Source organism: Haliaeetus albicilla, chromosome W (genome assembly GCF_947461875.1).
Source record: "Haliaeetus albicilla chromosome W, bHalAlb1.1, whole genome shotgun sequence".
NCBI lineage: Eukaryota > Metazoa > Chordata > Aves > Accipitriformes > Accipitridae > Haliaeetus > Haliaeetus albicilla.
Window position 1 is genome coordinate 38,337,064 of NC_091515.1, and position 25,440 is coordinate 38,362,503.

Here is a 25,440-nt window from a genome sequence, read left to right on the forward strand (position 1 = left end):
CCCTACCAGCAAGTAGGCTGGGGGCACACAAGAAGTTGGGAGGGGACAGACACAGCTGGGACAGCTGAGCCGAACTGACCAAAGGGATATTCCAGACCATATGACATCATGCTCAGCATATAAAGCTGTAGGGGAAAAAAGGAAGGGGGGGATGTTTGGAGTGATGGTGTTTGTCTTCCCAAGTCACTGTTACATGTGATGGAGCCCTGCTTTCCTGGAGATGGTTGAACACCTGCCTGCCGATGGGAAGTAGTGAATGAATTCCTTGTTTTGCTTTGCTCACATGCGTGGCTTTTGCTTTCCCTATTAAACTGTCTTTATCTCAACCCACGAGTTTTCCCACTTTTACACTTCCAATTCTCTTCCCCATCCCACCAGGGAGACACCTTGGGTGGAGAGGACAGGGCTGCAGGGAGAGGGAGGTGTGGTTGCACTGCTGGCTTTGCCTCCGGGCATACTCCTGCATAACTGCTTCAGAAAGCTGCAAGAGGGTCAGTAATGTGAATATACAATACAACAAAAAAACTACAGAGTAAGGCTTGAAAAACTACATATTTAATGAAATGTTTTCGGAGAGTTTTCAGGTTTGAACAGTGTAGGATCGCTTTCTACTTGCTGAGCAACTAGGCCTCGTCTTCATGTTAGCATCATAAAGAAGATCTGAAATGAAAGAAATTTTAGGGATGTTTAATAAACAGATTGGAAGGTGTTTAATATTGGTAAGATGACCTATTTTTTTATCAACCTAGATCTCCAAAATGGTTATGCTGTCTTCCCCTCCTCCCAACTTTTTTTGTATGACTCATGGCAATGCGGGTTGAGATTTTAAGGTCAAAAGTTGAAGACATTTGAAAACACAAAATTAAAATGGGGAAAATCTTTTGATGTAAAAACAAATGTTCCTCTCCTTTTGATAATACTGTAATTGAGGTGCTTGAGCTGCAGAAAAGAGAAGGTGACAGATTATTTTTGGCAAAGGGAGCTTTAACTGTGCAGTTGCAAATCCACATTTGCACAAAAAGAGCAAGTCTAGGTTTGCTGACTGTGCTGCTTTATGAAGCTGTTGTTTTGGGATGAAATGAACTGGCTAAGACCACCCTTTATATCTTGATTGGCAGGATTTTTTGGTTGCTGTCAATCCAAAGGGATTTTTTCATGTGTCTGAAAAAACTCATGTATGGAAATAGCTGCATTGTAAATATACTCTGGCTGACTAGACTGTTAATTCATGGGATATAAACATATAAAGATAAAAGGGAGATGATTAACAATCTTTGTCCACCATGAGTGAATCTATATGTTCCCACTGCCTGCTATTACTCACATATTCAGTCCGTAATCTGAAAAAAAGTGCAAACCCCAAAACACTAAAATACTTTTCTAAAATTCATCTAAAAATGTTTAAATTGCATCTTGCTTAGAAGTGAGGATTAATGTGCTGTACTCATGGTACTGGCTCTTGGAAATGATACTAAGTAGACCTGGGTCTGTCATTCTGTCTGCTTGTCTATCATACAGGGTATTCTTTTTTCTTTCAAGCATTTCATAAGAAAAGGATGGAAACGTCACTGCAGCAGTGGTCTCAGAGTAGATAATCCTGAGCACTTAGGGTCCCCTTTAGAAAGCTGATCAGTGGTCTGTGCACTAGGCTCCCAAAGAGTTAATCAGAGAAAGTAAAATGGAAAAAGAGGAAATATTTTTTTAAATACAAAATAAAAAAAGCAGAAACATAGGAAAATATAATTTTCTAGTTTGCTACATCTGTCAAAAAATGCATGGAAGTAATCATTTGCACTTACTCTCCTCAGGATGCATGATAAGATCTACACAAAAATTGGTTCTATGTGGAAACCTAAAAATGCAGAACCAAAGCCTTGGAAAAATAAACTTGGAAGTATGTGATTGTAAGAAACAGAGGAAGCAGGTCAAACCATCTGCAAGTTTATTAGACTCCCACAATGAGATTACTGGGGAAATGGAAATGAAAAAGTCCTATATTATTCAACAGAGTACAAGTAGTTGGGTGGGTTCATGCTGCACAGGAGTTGGATCTGCTAATACAATTCAGATAGGACTACTGACCTCACTGCTGAAATCAGGCATGTGAGTAGATGTCCTCATCAGGTGTTCATTAGTAAAATGAGTGCAGCCCTTTAAAATGTATTTGTCCCACAGCTGCTTGTTAAAGAAGAGTGGGTGGAATAGGCTGCATGAGCATGCCTCATCCCCTTCAGAGTGAAATTAGGCAGGTTTGCTTAACCTGAGGATGATATAATTAAAATGGACTAACTTCACTGGAGTGGGTGACGCTTGCACAATCTATTGTCATGATCCATTCTGCTGGTTGGCTGTGGGGTGGCTGCCTCCCACAGAGTGATGGTAACAAGCATGTATGAGCTACTGTTAGGGTAAGCAACTGTACTGGGTTTGCGTGGCAAGGTTTTGGTAGCAGCAGGGGGCTACAGGGGTGGCTTCTGTGAGAAGCTGCTAGAAGCTTCCCCTATGTCTGATAGACCCAATGCCAGCCGACTCCAAGATGGACCCACCACTATCCAAAGCTGAGCCCATCAGCGACGGTGGTAGCGCCTCTGTGATAACATATTTAAGAAGGTGGTGGTGTGAGAGACTGAAAGAGTTAATGTCTCAAACATTGCGGTGGGGCACCTTCTGCATAACAACGAACTCTGTGTAACAACAAACCCTGCAGAGCAATGAACCACAGATGAAAAGAAGCGGAACAGCACAGATCAGCACAGGACATCAGCAACAGGACAGGGAGGGCGTGCCGGAGGATGCGCAGCACCGTGTTCAGATATGCTGAGAGGGGCAGCTCACCATGTATGGCCAAAGATCAAACAATGGTCATGTCTGCAGGGAGGGAGAAGTTACTCCCCAAATGACCCCCAAGCCCACCGACCCATTTCCTGAAGGTTCTGGAAGCACAAACTGCTCATGACACCTAGTTAGCCTAATGAGTTCGAGTGCCCAGCTGAAGGAGGGGCAAGGAGATGATAAAAGGGCACAAACTGAAGCCCCACATGTGTGCGCCCACCAGAACTGAATCTTTAGACTGACTGGACCAATGCTGGACCCAGGACCAGTGAAATCTTTCTCTTTTCCTCTTTCTCTCTCTGTCTCACTCTCTCTTTCTCTCTCCTTTTTCATAAACCCTACACCTCATCCCTTTAGATATAAACCCGTTGACCAAGTCTGGGACTAGGAGTGGATCCAGATGCCCCTAGGCTCTTCTCTGAGAAGGAGTCTAGAAAGCAAGGGGGTCCACTCTGAACCTCATGACTCAATGGGAGGGCTCTCCTAATTGTCTTCCCTGAATTGATGTATATGGTTACCACAGGTTACACAGTTGACTAAGGTAGTTTCATGCCAGTTCCTGTTGAGAGAAACCATGTTACCTGCTGTTATGCCTCCCAAGTTCAGGCTGCTTCTGCCATGAATAAAATGTTTAACTGATCGTGTGGTGTCGTTTCACCTTAATTTAGCCCGAGGGAATTCCGAATTCAACATGACTCCCTGGTCTGTTCAGCCCAGGTCGTGACAGATGATCATTGTAGGTCCCTTCCAACTGAACTATTCTATTCTATATCTGGGAACAGCTTTAGCAGTGATCCCTATTTAGTGTTTCATCATTTACAAGTGCTGAAATGACTGACACCCCGCATGTGTTTTTAGATCAGATCTTTGCATCATGAACCAGTGGGCAAACACATTTAGTTGTATCGCACTACACAAGCCATAGAGCGTATTAATGGGACCAATTTAGCAAGGGGTTGTGTATGCAGCCTTGTTACTTAAAATGGGATTTTGATCTGTTGAAGGTCTAACATGCTGCAACTTGACAGTGACTTGCTCTTGTCAGAGATATCCTATCTCATTAGCATCTAACTAGGGTTGTTTTTCTTTTCCATCACTTCTTTTTGTCATAACATCTGTATAAATTTTGCTGTCTCCATGACAATACTTTAGATATACTGGGTCTTTCCCCACATTTCACTACAGGCATAGAAATGCCCCCCAGGAACATCTGAGAGACTCTCTTTTACTTCCTTTCTGCTTGTTTGAAGACATAAGTGAGCATAGCTCAGTTTTCAACAAAAATTAAAATGACCAAACATATGTTTTTCTAAATTATATTTCTGCAGCTGGCAAAGAGGAAACTTTGAGTATCATTTATATTGAGTCACATGGAAATGAACTAGGTCACTCCCCAGCTAAAGAAACATATCTACCTCCTCATGTAGAACTAGTTTATAATCTTCATAGTGGTTTTACCTGCAATCAAAACAAGGAAAAAAATAAGAAAACAAGAAAGCAAAAAAGGCTTAGTTCTGTTTCATTTAGCCTCTTACATGTATTTCTAGTGTTTGTATAAGCCTTCTTGCTCTTTTTAAGGTATATACCTCTGAGAATTAGAAACTCAATACCTCTATTTTATTACATGATTTATTTTATAGCCAGCGTTCCAGTTGCTTTCTCTCTGTGTTCAAAAACTTAAAAGCTTAAAATTGCCTCTGTGAAGTCTGATGATGCCAAGTCCATCAGGATCTCATTAAAACAAACAAACAAATCCAAGAGTTTACTTAGAAGTGATGCTTTCCATTAGAAAAAGAAACTATGAGTTTAGTGTCTTCTGCTTATTCATTGAATTATACAGGTATTCCTACTTTCTTAACTTCAATTTTATAACACATCTGGTTGGTTTTTTCTTCTCTTTTTGCAGGATGCAGATCTTTGAAATGTCTTTAAGATAAGGATTACATCTTTCTTTTTTAGCTTGTCTAAGTTACCAAATACCACAATCATTCCAGAGCATTCTTTATGTCCTCCCTGCAGTCTGTAATAATAAAGTGATCTCTCTGTCTCAGAGGACCTGGTAGCCCTTCTGCCTTTGTCTCCTAACTAGTCCTCTTTCATTCATTTAGGCTTCCCTTTACAAGGACCACTCTTAAGTGGTGCTGAGTGAAGTATGACCTCGTCAGACCAGCCCCATGCATTTACTATATAAAATAGCTAGGGTGCCAAGAACTCCAGATCTATTTCAATACAAAGTACAGCAGCATCTCCAGTATATATTTATATGCTTAAATTAATACAATACATCATACATACTTTTACTATTGAGATAGAAAGCCAGAAACTAAATATTCACAGATAGTTGGTCCATTTTTTGAGTTGGGTCTTTAAATAGGAACCCAGTGTTCTGTGTGAAATAAATATGCACCACATCATTTGCAAAATCTGTTAGGAGTACAAAATGTTAACTCTGTTACATCTTGTTCAGCTAAGCATACATGACATTTTCAAAACTGTTAATAATTATTAAAAACTTCTTGGAATAATAAATATAGTACTTATATTACTTCTTAACTGTACACTCATAACAGCAGAGTACAGCAGCACTGTATGAAGAGAGAAATCAGAGAATAGCCACTAAACCAATACAGAGTTGTAAAAATGTGAGTGTGGTAGCTTTCCGGTAACTTTCCAAGAACATGTTTTATAGGACACAACACAGGATAAACTTCTATTCTAATATTATCATTAAATGTTTTATCCTTTGAGCTGCTGAGCATATAGCACCTGTCTTTGCCTTCACAGACTGGAGGCTGTCCAGCAGCCTGGAGAACTCAGGTTCACAAGGAGATGGCTGAGTCCTGGTGGCCAGACTCAAAACAGCTCAGTCCAAGATTACCTACAACTTCACTTTCTTGGTAAATACATCGTATTTCTTTACCCTCAAATTTTATTAACCCAACTTTTGACTTTTCATCCACCTACTCTGTTCTGTAGTGTCTTGCAGAATTCTCCCTGCTGCCCTTTACAGCAGAAAAGCCTCTAATTTAACAAACCAAGTGCCTTCACTTGCCCAGACTCATTATAGAGTTGCCAATTTACCATTCCTCAGCAAGACTTCTTGAGCATCTGGTTTGGAAAGCATCTCAGTTTTATGAGTTTGTGGTCACTCTTATTTGCTCTGATGCTCTCCAAGAGGATGAAGTTAGGCTTCATGTAATAATGCAGGGAAATGGTATGGATGTGATTTAATATAGACGTGGTGGAGACTGGTCTTTAATTTAATGTTTTATCACAAGCTGAAAACCCAAATAACAGAGAAGAGTCAGATAGATACTTTTTTTCCCACAACATTGCAAGAAAAAGGTAGCTAGACAGATTAGGAAGGAGGAAAAAAGAAAATTAGTGTCCCAAAGTCCAGGGGACAGGCAATGTCTCTACAGGACTTCTGGGCCTCTATTCAAAGCAAAATAAGGAAGCTAATCCTTCAAAAATGGGAAATAACTTGGTTATGAGAGCAAATTTCTACAAAGCATTTTCAAAGCTATTAAAAAACAAAAGCAAGGCTGTTACTGTCTGTTCCCAAAATGGTGCCAATGTAAACAGTGTGAAAATAACTTATGTTTGGAAAGCAAGGTGCTTCACAATGAAGACTGTTATTTCACTTTTAATTTGTCCCTTGGGGCCTCTTTATAAGTGTCTTAGACCCAGCTGCATTATGTTCTGCAGTAGGGAGGACTATCATCTAATCCTTTTGCTTGGGTCACTTGGCACTGCCTCCTTATCTCAGTAATAGTTTTGTTTGCAATTCCTCTGACTGGTCACTTACAGTTTTAGATGAGTTCTTTACTACTCTAACATGAATTATCCATGGGTGCTTGTGAATTAGCTTAGTGTGACTATGTGACCGGGCACGGTCTCAAGGCTTCATTGTAATGAAATATTCTCCACTTTCTAGGAAGAATGCAAGAAAAGGGATTTACATTACAAATTATTCCTAAATAGCATTGCCATTCTGGGGACCTCTAAAGTAAAATAAAATCCCTTATAAAACAAAATCTGATCAGACCTGGGAATTTCAAAATCATCCTTGCTAGCTAAGTTAAACTGAACAGATAAACAGCAAAATTACATCATTTTCTGAATGAAATGACTCATTGTTTTATGTGTAATTACAGCAAGACTTGCAAATGCTACATGCTGCTGCTGATGATGATTAAATGTATTGGTCTGAGCAGACAGTAGAACAAAATGTCAATGCAGTTCATGCTATTTCACTTGAAGAAGTGCTGAATATTCCCTTACTGACTGAAACATAGCAAAACATGAACATCTCTTGTGCCAGAGGAAAAGCTTCTGTGACCATAACAAATTCCAGTCCTTTCAAAGCCTTGCAGAGTTGCACTTTACTATCTTACAAGATGTTAGCATTTCTTCTTGTTTCCCATTTCTCATCGTAAGTGGTTGAACTAAAACAGTAACTTCAGTAAATGAAAGTATTTATTTCTGGGAGTGACAGCACTTTCATGCACACCATATTTAACAGTACTCTTGCTTATACTGTGAAATACTTAGCATTTTCAGATTTTTTGAGACCTATGGTTAGAAATGTTCATATATATTTAGTCAGATAATAAGTCAAACTCTAAAGTATGTTGGTTTTTGATAACTAGAAAATTGTGTATAAGTGTCTACCATCCCAGATAAAGGAAAATAAACTCCTGTACCCACCCCACTGTCTGCTTTTACATCAATTGGATAAGTATAAAAATGTTAGTGTTCAATATCTATTGCATTTCTCGGTGACCTTGGACTGCTTTATTCTTCTAATGCATGTGTTTCACCTTAAAATATTTTTATTCATTTGGCTTGTTTATTTCTAAAGACTATTACAAACTTCCAGGCTTTGGTAAATTACAGTTCATGCTAAAAGCTATCTGGTTCCATTTTTCCAGCTGTTTTAAAATGTCCATTTAAATGCCTATAAGCATTGTTTGTTTTTCCATTTTTCTTTCCAGTAATTCTTTCAAACTCTTGTTACTGTGTTTGAAATACAAGTAATCAGAGAGAGAATGGCTAAGTCTGGCCTTTTCAAAGGATCTAAAGCTGAGGTGTTCTTTGTTGTTTACAAGGTCTCTCTCTCCTTGGCTCTCCTGTTTGTCTGAATTTCCTATTCTCTTCTCCAGTCCTCCCTCACTTAGAATTTCTTCCTTCTCATTGCAGTTCATCATGCACTCAGGTTTGCCAGACAGATCTTGAGCCACGTACAGCTTGTTGTCATGATGGTACATGCCAGGGCTGTAATGCTTTGTCTCATAGCAGTTGTCTTTCTCTTCCTGGCATGAGCTTCCCTTGGCACTCTTGCCATCCAAATGAAATGAGATTCCCTTCCCTTGGCTTTTCTGGGAAAGATCAAAGGGTTCTTCCTGTTCCAAGCTTCTCAAGACATCTGTCTGGGACAGAGAAATTCTTCTTCTAAAACCTTGTAGTGGTTTGAGGGGGGAGAAAAGGAACAATTTATATATAGCAAATTTTACTATGTGATATGTGGTTAAAAAACATGAGATGGCCTTCTATTTAATATTTTACCTTTGTCTTCCACCCAGCTATCACTAACTACTTTACTGTTTACATCTCATGGCATCTCCTTTGAGATGCTGTTAAAAGAAGTACTATCGTATCCACTTCACAGCCAGGTCAGGACACACAAAACTTTGTGCTGTACATGCCAGACACTTGATGAGAGAGCTAGGAATAAAAGTGAAGTGTCCTGGCCTCTTGTAAACTATTTTTGCCAGTGAACCTACCCACTTCCTCCTTCCTATTTTTTTTTAAAGGAACACTTTGATCTAAACCATCACATGCCATAATCAAAGTCCCCATTTTTGTACATCTTTTTCCAGAGGAATGGAAGAGATTAAAAACATGTTAACATATTTGTTCTATGGACCGTCTGGTTCAAAGTTACTACTTTAAAAATGAAAACACAATCATGTCTCATCAGTCTATGACCTCTGCTCTCCTTGATTTTTCCTCTCTCATCTAGTACCATTGAAAAGCTATATGCACTAGATAGTGCTTCAGCTTGAAAAAATCATTATAATCAAATGATGATTTTGAGTTGTGCAGTATAAATCTGAGTGTGGTCCTGGATCTAGTTTGTCTTAATATTTGTCAGAGCATCTCCTTTCTGTTCCTCTTGCTGGAAACCCAGACGTTACCCAGGAGGCATCTGTGGACTTAAATGGGCTCTGACCATCAGGATGCATGGAAGATTCAGACACTGCAGGTATAGTCCATCTTAATTAAAAGAAAGATGACAGTACTGGGGTGAGGATTTCACCCAATAGCAAAAATCTATGAAAGCCACTATTTTACTTCATAGTTTGGGGTTGGTTTTTTTCCTCAGTAATTGAATCCAGTTTCTGCAGGATTTATGCAGCCTCACTAGATACACAGCTGCTACTTTGCAACAGGTTGTATTTGTTAAAATGGTTCATGAGCAGGTGGCAGCCTTCACAAACTGTCTTATGTCTGATAAGCCTCAAGGGCTGAAGAATCTCTGTATACTGAAAAGCACTTAGGCTGTCTTCAATTACAAGTAATTGTCTAACTAGCATGGTGCTGTAGGAGATTTACAGGGAAAAAAGAGCCATTTATATTATTATCTGTTAGGATCTTTGTAAATTTTATCCCAAATGTCATTAGAGTATATGTTTTCCATATGTGCTAGGCTGCCTTAAAGCCTGAATTTGAGGAACACCAAGAAATCTTACCCATGAAGGAGTTATTTATCCAGAAAGTCTTAATAAACAAAATATCTTGGATACTCAAACTCTCAAAACAATCCCCCCAATTCCCCCACTTCTTTAGATAGCACTGGCATGTGTGCACACATGAGGGTGATTTTAGGAAGTGTATGTGGTGGGCGGGAGGTAGGAAATGCTTTGCAGGATACCCTGAGTGGTCAAAAATCCATATACTTTGAGATGAGGGGGGAGTGTCTCCTCCTGTCCACATGCTTCTTTGTAAACTGGGTCTGAGCTTATGGCCTTTATCTAACATCAGCTATGTCAATACATTACAGAATAAACATATCTTAAGCAGAAAGGCTCTTGGATGTAGAGCCATTTGGGCTTCCATTCCCATTCCAGACTAGAATCGAATAAGCAGTGAACAAGACCCGTGAAATCTTCTAGATTTTTTCTTTGTCAGCTTTGAATGTATTTACAATTTATCCCCATGTTTAAAACCATGGGGATGTACCTCAAACATGAGAGAAAAACTAAAAACTCCTAACCAGATGTGTCTGGGGAAAAATGTCTGCTTGTTCATGGCTGCTAGGTTGTGGTCTGTCAGCATCTGGGAATCAACCCCCCCAACCTGTAAAATTTATTAAAAAATAATGGAACTACATCCTCAGGAAGATCAATGCAATTTCAGCCATCTCCTCCAATCATTCTCCTGGCCAACTACACATGCCACAGTCTCACTAAGGCTGAGCCTCCACCAGCTCACTCCCGTTTGTGTCTCAGGGGTACCCACATGCTGGGAGAAGCTCTGCGGTGATGTGGATATTGCACCTTCCCCACAGTAATGGGAAGCCCTGGGCTTAAGTACAATAATGTTTGGTATGGCTTGATAAATCCTCTGCTCTAACACTACTGACTATATTTTCCCTAACACCTGGCAACAGCAACTTAGTGTGCTAAAATTATTTCCTTTGTGCTCACAAGTACTGTCTCATTTTGTCTCCATCTATTACTCTGTCTCGGTCTGTACCTCTGTGTCATCAGATATCTAGTCTGAAAGGTCTCTGAGACAAGGGTCACTACCTTGGGGATCTCTGAACTATAGCACTGGAGTAATATAGATAGTTAATAACAACCGCCCAGGCTTATGGGATTCAGTCTCTTCCAATCTCTATAGACAGATAGGAGCAGCCTCGTGTTCACAAGCCCTGGTCCTCATGGGGGACTTCAACCACCCTAATATCTGCTGGAGGGACAACATGGCAGGGCATAAGCAATCCAGGAGGTTCCTGGAATGCATTGATGACAACTTCCTTCTCCAAGTGATAGAGGAGCCAATGAGGAGAGGTGCTATGCTGGACCTTGTTCTCACCAACAAGGAGGGGCTGGTGGGGAATATGAAGCTCAAGGGCAGCCTTGGCTGCAGTGACCATGAAAGAGTGGAGCTCAGGATCCTTAGGGCAGCGAGGAGGGTACACAGCAAGCTTGCTACCTTGGACTTCAGGAGAGCAGACTTTGGCCTCTTCAGGGATCTGCTTGGTAGAGTACCATGGGATACAGCCCATGGAGGGTAGAGGGGCCCAGGAAATCTGGTTAATATTCAAGGATCACCTCCTCCAAGTTCAGGAGTGATGCATCCCAAGAAAGAGGAAGTCAGGCAAAAATGCCAGGAGGCCTGCATGGATGAACTAGGAGCTCCTGGACAAACTCAAACACAAAAAGGAAGCCTACAGAGGGTGGAAGCAAGGACAGGTAGCCTGGGAGGAGTACAGAGAAATTGTCTGAGCAGCCAGGGATCAGGTTAGGAAAGCCAAAGCCCTGATAGAATTGAATCTGGCCAGGGTCGTCAAGGGCAACAAGAAAAGCTTCTATAGGTATGTCAGTGATAAAAGGAAGACTAAGGAAAATGTGGGCCCTCTCCAGAAGGAAATGGGAGACCTGGTTACCTGGAACATGGAGAAGGCTGAGGTACTCAATGACATTTTTGCCTCAGTCTTCATTGTCAAGTGCTCCAGCCACGCCGCCCAAGACGCAGAAGGCAAAGGCAGGGACTAGGAGAATGAAGAACCACCCACCGTAGGAGAAGGTCAGATTTGAGACCATCTAAGGAACCTGAAGGTGCACAAGTCCATGGGACCTGATGAGATGCATCTGTGGGTCCTGAGGGAACTGGTGGATGAAGTGGCTAAGCCACTATCCATCATATTTGGGAAGTCGTGGCAGTCTGGGGAAGTTCCCACTGACTGGAAAAGGGGAAACATAGCCCCCATTTTTAAAAAGGGAAAAAAGGAAGACCTGGGGAACTACAGGCCAGTCAGTCTCACCTCTGTGCCTGGCAAGATCATGGAGTGGATCATCCTGGAAACTATGCTAGGGCACATGGAAAATAAGGAGGTGATTGGTGAGAGCCAACGTAGGTTCACTAAGGGCAAATCGTGCCTGACGCATTTGGTGGCCTTCTACGACGGGGTTATAGCATTAGTGGACAAGGTAAGAGCGACAGACGTCATCTACCTGGACTTGTGCAAAGCATTTGACACTGTCCCCGCATGACATTCTTGTCTCTAAATTGGAGAGACATGGATTTGATGGATGGACTACTCGGTGGATAAGGAATTGGCTCGATGGTTGCACTCAAAGAGTTGCGGTCAATGGCTCGATGTCCGAGTGGAGACCAGTGATGAGTGGCATTCCTCAGGGTTGGTATTGGGACCGGCGCTGTTTAACATCTTTCTTTGTTGGCGACATGGACAGTGTGATTGAGTGCACCCTCAGCAAGTTTGCTGATGACACCAAGCTGTGTGGTGCGGTCAACATGCTGGAGGGAAGGGATGCCATCCAGAGGGACCTTGACAGGCTTGAGAGGTGGGCCTGTGCCAACCCCATGAAGTTCAACAAGGCCAAGTGCAAGGTCCTGCACCTGGGTGGGGCAATCCTAAGCACAGATACAGGCTGGGCAATGAGTGGACTGAGAGCAGCCCAGAGGAGAAGGACTTGGGGGTGTTGGTTGATGAGAAGCTCAACATGACCCAGCAATGTGCACTTGCAGCCCAGAAAGCCAACCATAACCTGGGCTGCATCAAAAGAAGCATGACCAGCAGGTCGAGGGAGGTGATTCTCCCCCTCTACTCCACTCTCATGAGACCCCACCTGGAGTACTGCATTCAGCTCTGGGGCCCCCAACATAAGAAGGCCATGGACCTGTTGGAGCAGGTCCAGAGGAGGGCCGCAAAGATGATCAGAGGGCTGGAGCACCTCTCCTCTGAGGACAGGCTGAGAGAGTTGGGGTTATTCAGCCTGGAGAAGAGAAGGCTCTGGGGACACCTTATAGCAGCCTTCCAGTACTTAAAGGGGGCCTACAGGAAAGATGGGGAGGGACTCTTTATCAGGGAGTGTAGTGATAGGACAAGGGGTAATGGCTTTAAACTGAAAGAGGGTAGATTTAGATTAGATATTAGGAAAAAATTCTTTACTGTGACGGTGGTGAGGCACTGGAACAGGTTGCCCAGAGAGGTTGTGGCTGCCCCCTCCCTGGAAGTGTTCAAGGCCAGGTTAGATGGGTCTTTGAGCAACCTGGTCTAGTGGAAGGTGTCCCTGCCCATGGCACGGGTGTTGGAACTAGATGATCTTTAAGGTCCCTTCCAACCCTAACCATTCTATGATTCTGTGGTACGAGATCGTAGATCTGTGGTACAAAGCCCATTTGGATTTACTGATATGCACCTTCAAACATCTCAGAGAATAACTGAAAAATATTACCTTGAGAATGAAATCCTCTTTCCATGATGCTGTGTTTGACTTTCATGTGCCTGGTTAGGTTCCCCTTCAAGGTGAATTTGCTGGGACAGTAGAGGCATTTGAAAGGCTTACTGTCTGAGTGCAAGTGCATGTGTCCCATTAAATTGTGCATTCTGTTAAATTCCTTTCCACACAGCTGTCAAAAACAGTAAAAATGAAAATTATTTGTTTGTAGGGGTGCTCCCAAGGAGAACATTTTAAAAGGAAATAGAACCTACCCTTCTCGACTTGAACCCTGGCAGCTTCTGGCTGCAATTTGTTTTTCAAAGATACAGACAAAAAACTCACAGACAAGAATATGTGGTTAAGTTTGATCTATTTAGGGCCTTCTGCACTGCTGCCATTTTTTTTTAATTTGGTGACTAGGAGAGACACACAGTCAAGGATCCCCCAAAATCAGGGAATGTTGTTGTAAGGAGGGGAGAGGCTTAAGTACGTAACCTGAAAGGCTCTTAACTTGAATGAAATTCAAAGTATAACTTTCTGCCCTGGTGAACCATTTCATTTGTAGTTTATAAATCTAACCTTTAATCAAAAACAATGCCAGGCAGAGATGGAGATACAAGATAAAACCAATGAAGGATTTCTGTGAAACAGTCAAGCAGAATATTACTTCTCCTTAAGTGGAAATGAAATGGCTGCACATTTTGCATAAAGCTAGAAAAAGAAATTCTTTTTTTTCTTGTTTTTCTTGCTCCCCCATTTTTCTCTGATCCTCTTATCTTCTGTTTACCAGCTTCTGTGTTTCAGTGTCTCTGGTGAGTAAGCTGGAACTTAAACAATCATGGGGCTGCAAGAATGACTCAGCTTTCCCTGAAGCGTGTTCCTGACAGCTTGAGCCATTGATCGTGCAGGTTTCCATTTGATGAAACAATAAGGGGTTTTTTTCATTGTTGTTGTTTATCTAAATGGGTCCTTTTGTACTCTGGTCCCTTATAAATCAAATATATTCTCCCGTCCATAGAAGAGCAATGAAGCTGGTGAGGGGCCTGGAGCACAAGTCTTATGAGGAGCGGCTGAGGGAACTGGGGTTGTTTAGTCTGGAGAAAAGGAGGCTGAGGGGGATACCTTATCACTCTCTACAGCTACCTGAAAGGAGGTTACAGCGAGGTGGGTGTCTGTCTCTTTCCCCAAGTAACAAGCAATAGGATGAGAGGAAACAGCCTCAAGTTGCACGAAGGGAGGTTTAGATAGGATATTAGGAAAAATGTCTTCACCGAAAGGGTTGTCAAGCATTGGAACAGGCTGCCCAGGGAAGTGGTTGAGTCACCATCCCTGGAGGTATTTAAAAGACGTGTAGATGTGGCACTTAGGGACATGGTTTAGTGGTGGACTTGGCAGTGTTAGGTTAATGGTTGGATTCGATGATCTTAAAGGTCTTCTCCAACCTAAATGATTCTATGATTCAAGACATGAGAGTTTGGCATCACTATTACAAGCTTCTAGTCTTACTTGTCTTCTGGTCTTTCCCTATCATGATTTATAATTTTATTCACATTCAAGTGGCTATTTCCATCCACTGCAAACTTCTGTGTTTGCTTTCTAACTAAGCTCTTTTTTTGGAATGTTTTTAGAGAAATACTTTTACCATCAGAATTTTTTTTACAATCTTTATTACTATATGAGACAGAATCACCATTACTGAGTAACTGAAACTTATATCAAGCAGTGTACTCATCTGGAAGAAAATTATTAAAAAGCAATTACTGAGATTCCACCAAATTTTTGATCCAATCTGATTTCTGATTTAATTTATTTTGGTAGTACAGAAGGTCTGCTGCAGTACTTTTTGATTCAAATTAACAAAGCCATCACCTGGAATATCTGGATGAAATGTAGGTAGTGGAATGATCCTTGGTGAAGTAGTACTATATCCTTTGCTTTTTAAACTGTCTCTTCAGGGAAAATGGAAGCAGTTCATTAATATAAAATTTTGCAGTGTTATTGTTTTTAAATAAAAACTAGAGCTGAGTTAATGTTGCAAAAAGGAAAAGTCTAGAAATATTCACTTGCTTTTAAAAAAATATTTACTTCAGCTGCATTAGTTCTCTTCTGTGATTTGGTCTCTGTGATTTTACTAAAATGAACATTCTAGCAAATAAATTTATCAGCAAAATAAAAAAAAAAGAAAAAAATCACTGAAAATGAGTTATTAATTTGTAAAAGTAAGGTATCAGATTCCAAGGGCCATCCATCCACTTAGGAAAGAGGACTGTCTCTCTTTTGCATTCAAAGAAAGCTAATCTGCTGGATGACATATTCAGTGAAATGAATGCACCAAAAAACATTCTGAAAGTGCTGGGAGGAAACAAAGAGAAGAAGCACTGATGAGCACAGAAAATTCACAAGGAAGAATGCCAGCTGATTATATCTTGACAGCTGCTGGAATGATCTATGATGTGTCAGTATTTTTCTGGCTGTAAGAATGCCAATAATACCTCTCTAATACATCTTAGCAGAAGGCTTCTGGTTTTCTGCTTGGCTGATCTGTGTTCTCACCAGCTTTTGCTTTCTGATAGCTAGGTCTTTATTTCTCTATCTAAACTGGTAATCAAGGAAAATCAGGTTTAACAGGTGAATGGCTAGAGTACTTCATGCAAATCTATATCTTTATAAGGTATTGAGTAGTAAAATGGGTCTGGTAGGAGCATTTTTTTTCTGTGAAGGCAACATTTATTTCTCTTCGTATTGAAAAGAGAGAGGACTTCCTAGAGGATCCTTACAGCATAAAAGTTTTGTGTCTCTGAATGAAAGGGGTAGGTTTTCCATTTCCCAAAGTCATGCACAGTCTTAGGGATGTGTAATATGTTCCTGTCCTGAAATCTCCTCTGGGGATATGAGGAAAAGGTACCAGAGTAGAGAGGTGTGGCAGGAAAATGAAAGAAATGCAGATATGAAAATTGTTTTTCAGAACCATGGTTCTGTGTGGCATGGTATCTGGGTAAGATGTCCCCTTCAAAAGGCACAAGATGAGTTTCAGATGAATGTCAATGATTCAGAGGGCGAAGGGAGCAGGTTTCAGGCTCACGTGCTGAAAGACGGCAACTCAGAGCTACCTGGGGTTCATAGCTAGTGCTTAAACAACAGCCTGAATCTGCAGACCAAACTAGGAAGGTGTATATCCTGGTTTCAGTTGGTGCAACTCCTTCAGAACTCCAGTGTTTTTGTTTAAAACAGAAATAAACAAGGAAGCATGGGCTCAGGCCTTTAAAAGCTAGAGAAGTTCACTTCAGAGAAAAATCAGAGATCCAGGCTGCAGCTGGATGAGGAAACAGAAGGGACAACTGCTACACCCTCACTTCAGATAGTCTATGCTTAGCTGTGATTAGACACATAGGAAAGCCTCATGGGTTTTTTTGCTGTGAGAAAAAGGTAAAGAAAACCATTGCATGTGGTGAAGTAGAAAGGGTACTGCTGTACTCTTTCCCCTGCATTCTTCTTCTTTTTTCTTTTTTTTTCTTCATAAGAAGGGTGTTCCTTTCCTCAAAGGAGAGGGAGAAAGACTGTAAACTGTACAAAAGGACCGTGAGAAAACAGGAAGCTTTGAAAAGTACAAGAGAAAGCAAGATGAAATCTATTTGCAGGCAGTTCCTGGGGGGACATGTGAGCCATTGTTAAGCAGGCTGTTCATACAGCTATATCCTTCCTTCTGCTGAGGAGGAGCTTGGTGCCAAAAGGCTGCTATCTGGTCATTACCTTAACCCTCTGAATACCAGCCAGAAATACTTGCTCAAATCTTGCAAGGGCTCTGCCAGAGAGGCAAGGGATGTTTGTAATGCCAAAGAGCAATTCCTGATTCTCCCTTTGCTTATAGTTAGGATCTCCACTCTGTTCAGGGGCATTGATGTTGATTCATACCCCTTCAGCCATAGGAGAAACTGGTTCACTGTGCTTACTTGTTTCTTTCCTCCTAGGAACATTGGGTGGGGACAGAGAAGTAAAAAAAAAATAAGAAAAACAGGTGTTCCTGTAGAGCTTTTGTTACTGGCTGGAAAACATACTGTTGGTACTCCAGTTCCTGGCTGTCTTTGCTTTTATTTTTTCAAAGTTAAATGTTTCAAAGTTATCAAAGCAAAATGAGGAAGTAAAAAAAATTCATTTTGACATTTTCCTATTAAAATTATCACTGAAAGCCATATTTTCCTATGACGTTTTGAAGTTCTACATTTTTCAAGAGAAAATAATTCCATTTAAAATTTTTCATTGTTGTGGCTTAACCCCAGCCAGCAACTAAGCACCATGCAGCCGCTCACTCACTTCCCCCCCCACACCCAGTGGGATGGGGGAGGGAATTGGAAGGAAAAAGGTAAAATTAGTGGATTGAGATAAGGACAGTTTAATAGGACAGAAAGGAAGAAACTAATAATGATAATAACAACAATAATAAAATTACAATAATAATAATAATAAAAGGATTGGAATATACAAAACAAGTGATACACAATGCAATTGCTCACCACTTGCCGACCAATGCCCAGTTAGTTCCCGAGCAGCAATCCCCCCCAGCCCCACTCCCCCCAGCTTATATACTAGATGTGATGTCACATGGTATGGAATACCCCTTTGGCCACTTTGGGTCAGCTGCTCTGGCTGTGTCCCCTCCCAACTTCTTGCGTCCCTCCAGCCTTCTTGCTGGCTGGGCATGACAAACTGAGAAATCCTTGACTTTAGACTAAACGCTACTTGGCAACAACTGAAAACATCAGTGTGTTATCAACATTCTTCTCATACTGAACCCAAAACATAGCACTATACCAGCTACTAGAAAGAAAATTAACTCTATCCCAGCTAAAACCAGAACATTCATCCAGCTTTGCTTCTTGATGAACAACTCCTTTTAAGAAAATATTTAATTCCATAAAGATGTTGGTTGAAAGAGTTCTAGAAATTGCTTCCAGATCAGTCTTCAGTTACTTAGGCATAAACTGGGTAATATGCTCCACTCCATATTTATAGCCCTCTTAGAGCAGATCAAAGTGGGAATAAAACCTACAGCCTTTGACTTCACAAGGTATGGCTACAATAATGAACCATATAGGCAGCAAAAGGAACAGATGTAGTGTCCGATACTGAATAAGAATATAAACATTCATAAGGAAGAAATTAGAGATGAGCACAGTCAAGAAAAGCTCAAATTCAAAAGTTTATGGGGAGGGGGGAGAAGAGGGGATGGAAAGGGAATGTTAGCCTCCAATGTGCTGGAGAGAGGTAGCAAACTGGAATTCCCAGAGGATCCTAAAAAGGCCAGATGGTCTCAAAGGCCATTTCGTTAGGATACTGATGTCCTGCCCTGAATTTCAGTCTGGTAATTCCATTTGGCCCATTCAAATCCCTTCTGCAGTTCAATTTTGCTGTAGCTTTCTTTGAGTCCTTCCCTGGTCTGTTGCATAGCATCACTGTGTCAAGTCATGGCTGCTGCTTTTTCATGGTCCTCTGCAGGGTGCACAAGTTGATCTATGTGTTTAGTCAGTGTTTCAAGCTATTAAGCACTTAGATTTCTGTTTGGATGGCTGTACTAGAGCAAATGTCAGGTATGTTTATTGTCCTCAAACCACAGTGGCATTTAAATGCAAGTAGAAAAAAAAATTTGAGGATGACAGTTACTGATATTGAAGGGGAAGGGAGTAAATAACAGATATTTACCTCCATTATTTTGTGCTACCTAAGCAGAACCCAGATCAAGAAAGGAAACTAGACTGTTTATGCTAATTTAAATACAACTGTAGAATGTGTTAGCAAGTCTTGTTTTTCTAATTCTACCATATCACCAGGTGATAACATCACAGAAATATCCAGTGGGTTTATGCCTCTGCCACCAAAGGAGATACACTTACCTTGCATCTAAAGGGTTTAACATCAGAGTGAACAATCATGTGAGCCTTGAGAGTCTGCTTTTGCACAAAGCTCTTGAAGCACAAATGGCATTGATAGGCTCTGATATTGGTGTGGATCAGGACATGTCGCTTCATGTTGGCCAGCAGAGTAAATTCCCGGCCACAAATTCCACATTTGTGCTCTTTCACACCCTGTAAGAAAAGAAAAAAATCAGAAAATTCTGTAGATGGGGTATTTTCTAGATAACTTCATCTTCAGTACAGCAATATATTAATTATTCATTCTTCAATAGCAAAGCAGGTAATAAATTATTTTGCTTTTAACATAATTTACTAAAGTAACAGATACTTATGTATTTTTTCTTGGCAAATTCTTACAAGAACTGAGAAGCAGAGAGGGAAAACAAAATGTAAGCTTAATGAAATAATGAATTTTGTTTCCATCAGTAAGTTTACAAATCAGTGAGACATAGTAGCAGAGCTTCTCTGTTCTACTCTGCTGCTTATGTAAAATATTGGTCAAATGTGTACACTTATTGAGCAACAATAAAAGCTAACCAGTTAAGAGACTAAAGTAGTGCCTGCCTATGGTAATTGAGTGTCATTAGCTTCTAAAAAAAGACCTGTCCCTCTTTTGAAGAAAGCTATAGAAAATAATCTGAAATAACCAAGAAGTATTCAAGCAATGCCACCAAATAAGGATGTACATGTTACATTCAAGGAAGAGAAAAAACTATTTACTCTTAGTAGGACTTGCACTAACTCTAATAGAGTGAGCCCATTTTATCTGGTGTTTACAGAGCATTTCTCGCACCCTATATGCCAATTTACTAATGCATAATTCAATATTCTTGGTCACACCATGTGGTCTAACTGCCAGCTCCTCAAAAAGTCATTTAGATCCTATGTAAATCAATGAATTTACCACTAAACACTTTCAGAGTTTGAGTATAACTTGCTGAAGGTAATGAGGATTTACTAGTGAAGTGCCAAGAGCAATTACTCCTCCTGCAGGCCCCCATTACAAAGATGACTTGAAACAATCTCTACTTTTGTACCAATAAGTGGTTTTCATAGTTAATTGCAAAGCTAAAACTGTGAACACCAACAGCAACTGTTTATCTGATGTGAGGCTACATTTGGGCAGCTAAGTACTGTTAATTATGTTCACAGCTGCAGCTGTGGACAAAGAAGCAGAAGCTCTCTAAAGGCTCAAGGGCATTGCATTTCCTATGACAAAAAATTATCGAGTATTGAATTAGTAGAATTTTGTTTGGTAAATCCAAAGGCCAGGGAATTTCCAGAAAGAGCAGAAATTATAATAGTGTAGTAGGGAAGAACAAGCAAATGTGGAAGTAGAGATGGTTGTTTTTTAAAAGAAAATCTGTCTATTAGACTAAAATGCTGTAGCTTTCCATTTTTCATATAAAAGCCAAAACTCAAGTGTCAAAGGAAAAAAATATGCAAGACTGGAAGCAAATTTTTATAAAATGTGTGGATTTTTTGACTTGTCTTAATAACATTGTTGTAAAGGTGGATAAACTAATTTCAGATATTGTTGAATGGAACACTTCTTATATTTTTCCTATTTTTTAAAGTGATCCTTTTGGATGTGTTCCAAAGCCTGCTCCTAGTCTGACTGACACTGCTGTCATTACTGACAGCAGTGGCAAGACTGCCACTTGATACAAATTGCCTGGGATTATGGTCCTGCTTGTCCACTTTTATTAACTGGCATTCTGGATAACTTATGCACAAAAGGGAATTTTTCTTAGGTTGTTTTTTTTTTCCCTAAATGTCTCATTGTAATGATTCTTCAAATTCTGATGAGTAATAATATATTTTCTTTTGCTGCATACATACAGCCTACTGCATAGCCACCTACTTCCCAGTTAAGGGAAGCAAAGCAATAGATCTGTTTTTCAGTAGAAAATTTCTGTTAAAATTTCAGGGGGGTTAGACAGCTCCACAAAATTATATTATTTTACAGAAGGTCATTCTGAAGATAAAACCCAGAAACAGAGAGATGTGAATACAATTTTGGGAAGTAATACAGGTGTTTAAATTTAACTCCTGTTTATAGCAAAACATTTTTGCATGTACTTTCTTAAGACTGACAGAGACATCTGGCTTCTAGTATTGCCAGTGCTGCTGGGGCTTTTGCTCTGCATAAAATTCCCCCACTGGCAAAGGGCCAGCATGAGGCTCTATAGACTGATTACCTTCTTTCCAAGGAGGTACATGTATCTAGTAGTCTGTAATCCTTGTGCTACCTTCTGATGTAAGGTGACAGTGCAACTCATGATGGCTTACCTTGTGAGTTAGGGAGTGTTGTTTGAGATGGTGAGGCTGCACAAACTCCATGCCACATTCAGTGCAGATATATGGACGGATGTCTTTGTGCTTCATCATGTGGTTTTGCAGCTGACTCGGGTACTGGAAGGTCTTATCGCATTCAGTGCAATTGTACTGTATGGGGCCACGGTGGGTTGTTAAGTGTCTTTTCAGCTGGGCCAAGGTTGGGAAGTCCAGACCACACTCCACGCAAATGTTCTCTCGGCCATTCTCGTGCTTAGACTCGTGTGCTTTCAGCTCACTGGGATAGGCAAAACCTCTGCCACAGATCCTGCAGTTGTAAGGCTTGATGTCACTGTGTTGCATCATGTGTCTCTTAAGATGACTGGTTTGAGTGAAAGCCTTGTGGCACACCTGGCACTTATGTGGCCTAGTGCCCTGGTGTGTCAACATATGCGTGTGCAAGTGGCTCAGCTGCTTGAAAAGTTTGCCACATCGGATGCAAGCATGTGGCTTAATGCCACTGTGCCCCAAGATATGGGTGACCAAATTGTACTTGGATGTATAGGACTTCTCACACATGGGACATTGCCAGCGTTTCTGTTCACCCCCCACATCAACATAGTAGCTGTCGTCTATCTGAAGGTTGACATCTACTCTTTCCACTTTCTGTTTATTTTCACCACATCCTCTTACTTCAGCCCTCCTGAAGGGTGGCTCTGGAGGCCTTTTCATTTGAAAGGGGTTCCTGAAATGAAAGTTTGGGGGCACAATAAAAGGAAACATTAAGCCAGGATGGACTTTAGGATAATAAGGGTAAAGAGCCTGCATGAATGCTGGGCTACTGGGCCATGCCATCTTAGGCTTCACTGGTTCTTGCTTAATGGGCTTGGCTCCAAAGTGCTCCAGAGTTCTGTAGAACTGAAAACCAAAGTTGCAGAGGTCGATCATCTGAGAACTGTATTTGGGCTGTGCTGGCTGTTGAAACACCATGGGGAGACTGGAAGGGCCTATATCATTGTGATCTTCAGGTCTGTCTGGTGGTGATGAGGAACCCTCAAGAGTGATAGAAGGTGGAATTTTTGTTGGCATGCTCTTGCGTTTCCGAGACCCTCCTTCCAAGGACCCCTGGAAAGTTTCCATGTCTCCAAGAGGAGGATGGCCATAGTGGAAATGTGAGAGGTGTGGTCTGAATTCTTCACCAAATGGAGTCATTCTTTGTGGCTTTGTAACAGGGCTCAGCGGCTGCAGGCAGCAGGAAAAGGGAGAGGCTCGTGTACTGTCCACATTAAAACTCGTTTCTTCATTCTTCATCATATTTAATTTTTTCTGTGTTGCCCAAATTCCTTAAAACAAACAAACAAAAAAACCCAAATATGTTTTTTTCTTCCTGTTCTCCTGGGGTTAACATTTTATTGTCTAGTTTATTAGTTTATAGGTTGTTGGGTTTTTTAATTAAATGCAACTAAGGATGTCTTAGGCCCGTATAAGACAAATGCCTTTTAAAGCAGAATTAAATTGGCTAGTGGAGAACAAAGCAGCTTTGGTCTTCCTGTGGTAGAATTGGTGGTTTAAATCAAGTTTGACCCATACTACTTAGTAGATGAATCTGTATGGCAATGTTTCTGCTTAATTTAATTCAGCCAGGCTATTTGTGGGCAAAATCCTGTCATTGGCTGTGCATGCACAGGCTCTGGAATTGGCAGATTTGGGGGAGGAAAGACCTTTGACCACTCTCTGAATTACTTTCAGTTTTACAGACATAATCTGGGGGGGGGGGTTGTTTGTTTCTAAACAGGTGGGCAAAAGCCCCACTTTAAAACTAAATATAGAACTAATGTCAACAACCCCTCAGGTCTCCAGAGTAATTGGCACCTAAGAATGCTCCAATCCTTTCTATGGTACAGTGTGACAAGGCAGATTAATAATTGTCCTCTGGCAAAATTTTATATTCTACTGATTGTACAGGGAGCTTCTCCTGAATTTGGGGTTCATCTAAAATACTGATTATGAATTTTGGTTCATCTTAAATAAAGCTTCTACCTTTTGCCTTGGCTCTCTAGGGATGCACTTATCTGAAAGTGTGTGTGTGTGTATATATATGTCTGTGTACATGCATCTGTCCAACCAGGTGAAGGTTAGGTTGGAAAACTAGACATATTTTCTCTCTGTTACCTGTAATATGTTGATGCTATTTATAAAACCATTCTTGGAAATATTGGGTGGAGAGGATGAAGGTGGTTAGAGTACTAAAGACACTCCTGTTTTGTTTCAGGAAGATCCATGCTGGACAAATTTGTTTCTAAAGATAAATAAAAGCACATCTCTGACCTAGTTAGGCTGTGGACAAGAGAAGGCATCTTAAAAACCTGCTTGCAAACAGATTACTTCCTTCTAATAGAGTAGATTGTGGAATTATCTTTGAGACACTGTGTGAAGCCAAAGGCTCAGTGACAAAACTTTAAGATGGAAACTTTAGACAAAGGGATCAATCAATGCACAAAGAAGGAATGGTAATTGAAGTGAAAATTGTAGGATCTCTAAAATGATGATTTTAAAAACACCTGTGATAGGGCAAAAGCCTAAAAAAAAAAATTGCTTAAAACTGGGATAAGTATCTAATAATTATACCAGGATGTGACTTTCAGTCCCTAGCTCATTGATTGGCAGTAGAGTGTGTGTGTATATATATATACACACAGACACACACACACTATATATATATATATATATATATACACACAAATATATATGTGTGTGCATGCATGTATATATATAAATATATATATGAGCATGTGTGTGTTCCATCAGAGAGGATTGTTAGGGAGTATGCATTTTGTTATGTTTCCTTTTCACCCTAACTCCCTGGGCAAAATGAGGAACAGTTAGATCTTGAAGACTCTTTGGGTACAAAGGATTGACTTATTAAAAAGGGAGAAGGGGAAAGGAATCCTCTGAATACAAAAAAGACTTTACTTCTTTCCAAAAGGGAAAAAAAGTTTTTCAAAATTCATCTTGAGCAATGTTAAACTCGCACAATTTGAACATAAAATATCCCTGTAGACCAAAATCTCCCCTTCAAAGTATGGACCTGTCCTTCAAATGTCTTTTATCTTGTGTATCTGATTCTTTCCCAGCAAAATGAGTATAAAATGCTTCAGAATGCCCATAGCAATTGAGAACCCAGCTATGTTCTTTACTGGCTTTGTTAGATTATTGAAATGCTGCCAAAAATACATAGAGGTGACAGTGAGTTGTGTCTAATTGCTCTCTTGTCTCTTGGCTGCGGGTTCCTCCCTTCTTCTACAGCCTGTTTTATGCAAAATTTCAGTCTATATCTGGAACATGGAGTTATGGCAGAGGCTCTAGAACTGCTTGAAATTACTAGAAACAAATAATTTCCTTGCACTACTGACCTTTGGTTGCTTTCACTGAGCATATAGTTTTATTCCACTGTCCACAGTCACACACATCACAGGACCAAGCCTACAAGGGAAAATGTTTAATCAGTCAGTGACCAGCTCAGTCAGAGAGGTGCTGTATAATCTGACAGAAGAGCACCTAAAAGGGGAGGGAAAGTACAGATTTACAGTCTACATATGGATCATCTTGCTGCTTTTTTTTCCCTTCAAACTGCCAAGCCCCATGATGTAGAAATTCATCAAGGAAAGATTAAATTTAGCCTCTCTTCTCATCTCCTTTCATGTTGGTAGCAAACCCTTGCTAATTTGAATGGAGGCATGATCTTCACATTAATCAGAACTTAATCCATAAAAACGTGAGTCCTGAGGAAACCATAGAAGAGACTGCAGATTTGACCACCGTGTGATAAATAGTTAAGGAGCAATCCCTTCTTTAAATAACTTCAGTAGATAACTTTAAAGCTTTTAATATCACAGTTCCCCATTAATTTTGTTCTGACTCTGGAGTAGCTGATCTCATTTTATTAC

General features: G+C 40.6%; 1 protein-coding gene across 1 annotated transcript; it reads right to left on the reverse strand.

Moving 5' to 3' along the window:
• Nucleotides 1-4,038: 4,038 nt before the first annotated feature.
• On the reverse strand, nucleotides 4,039-24,951 carry LOC138683370 (zinc finger protein 366-like). The gene is made up of 5 exons (XM_069775071.1): nucleotides 24,907-24,951; nucleotides 21,509-22,836; nucleotides 19,196-19,387; nucleotides 13,323-13,497; nucleotides 4,039-8,293 (listed from the first exon to the last, which is right to left on the reverse strand). The coding sequence occupies exons 2-5, from the start codon at nucleotides 22,805-22,807 to the stop codon at nucleotides 7,785-7,787; spliced, it is 2,175 nt and encodes a 724-aa protein (XP_069631172.1). The 5' UTR covers nucleotides 22,808-22,836; nucleotides 24,907-24,951; the 3' UTR covers nucleotides 4,039-7,784.
• Nucleotides 24,952-25,440: the final 489 nt, after the last annotated feature.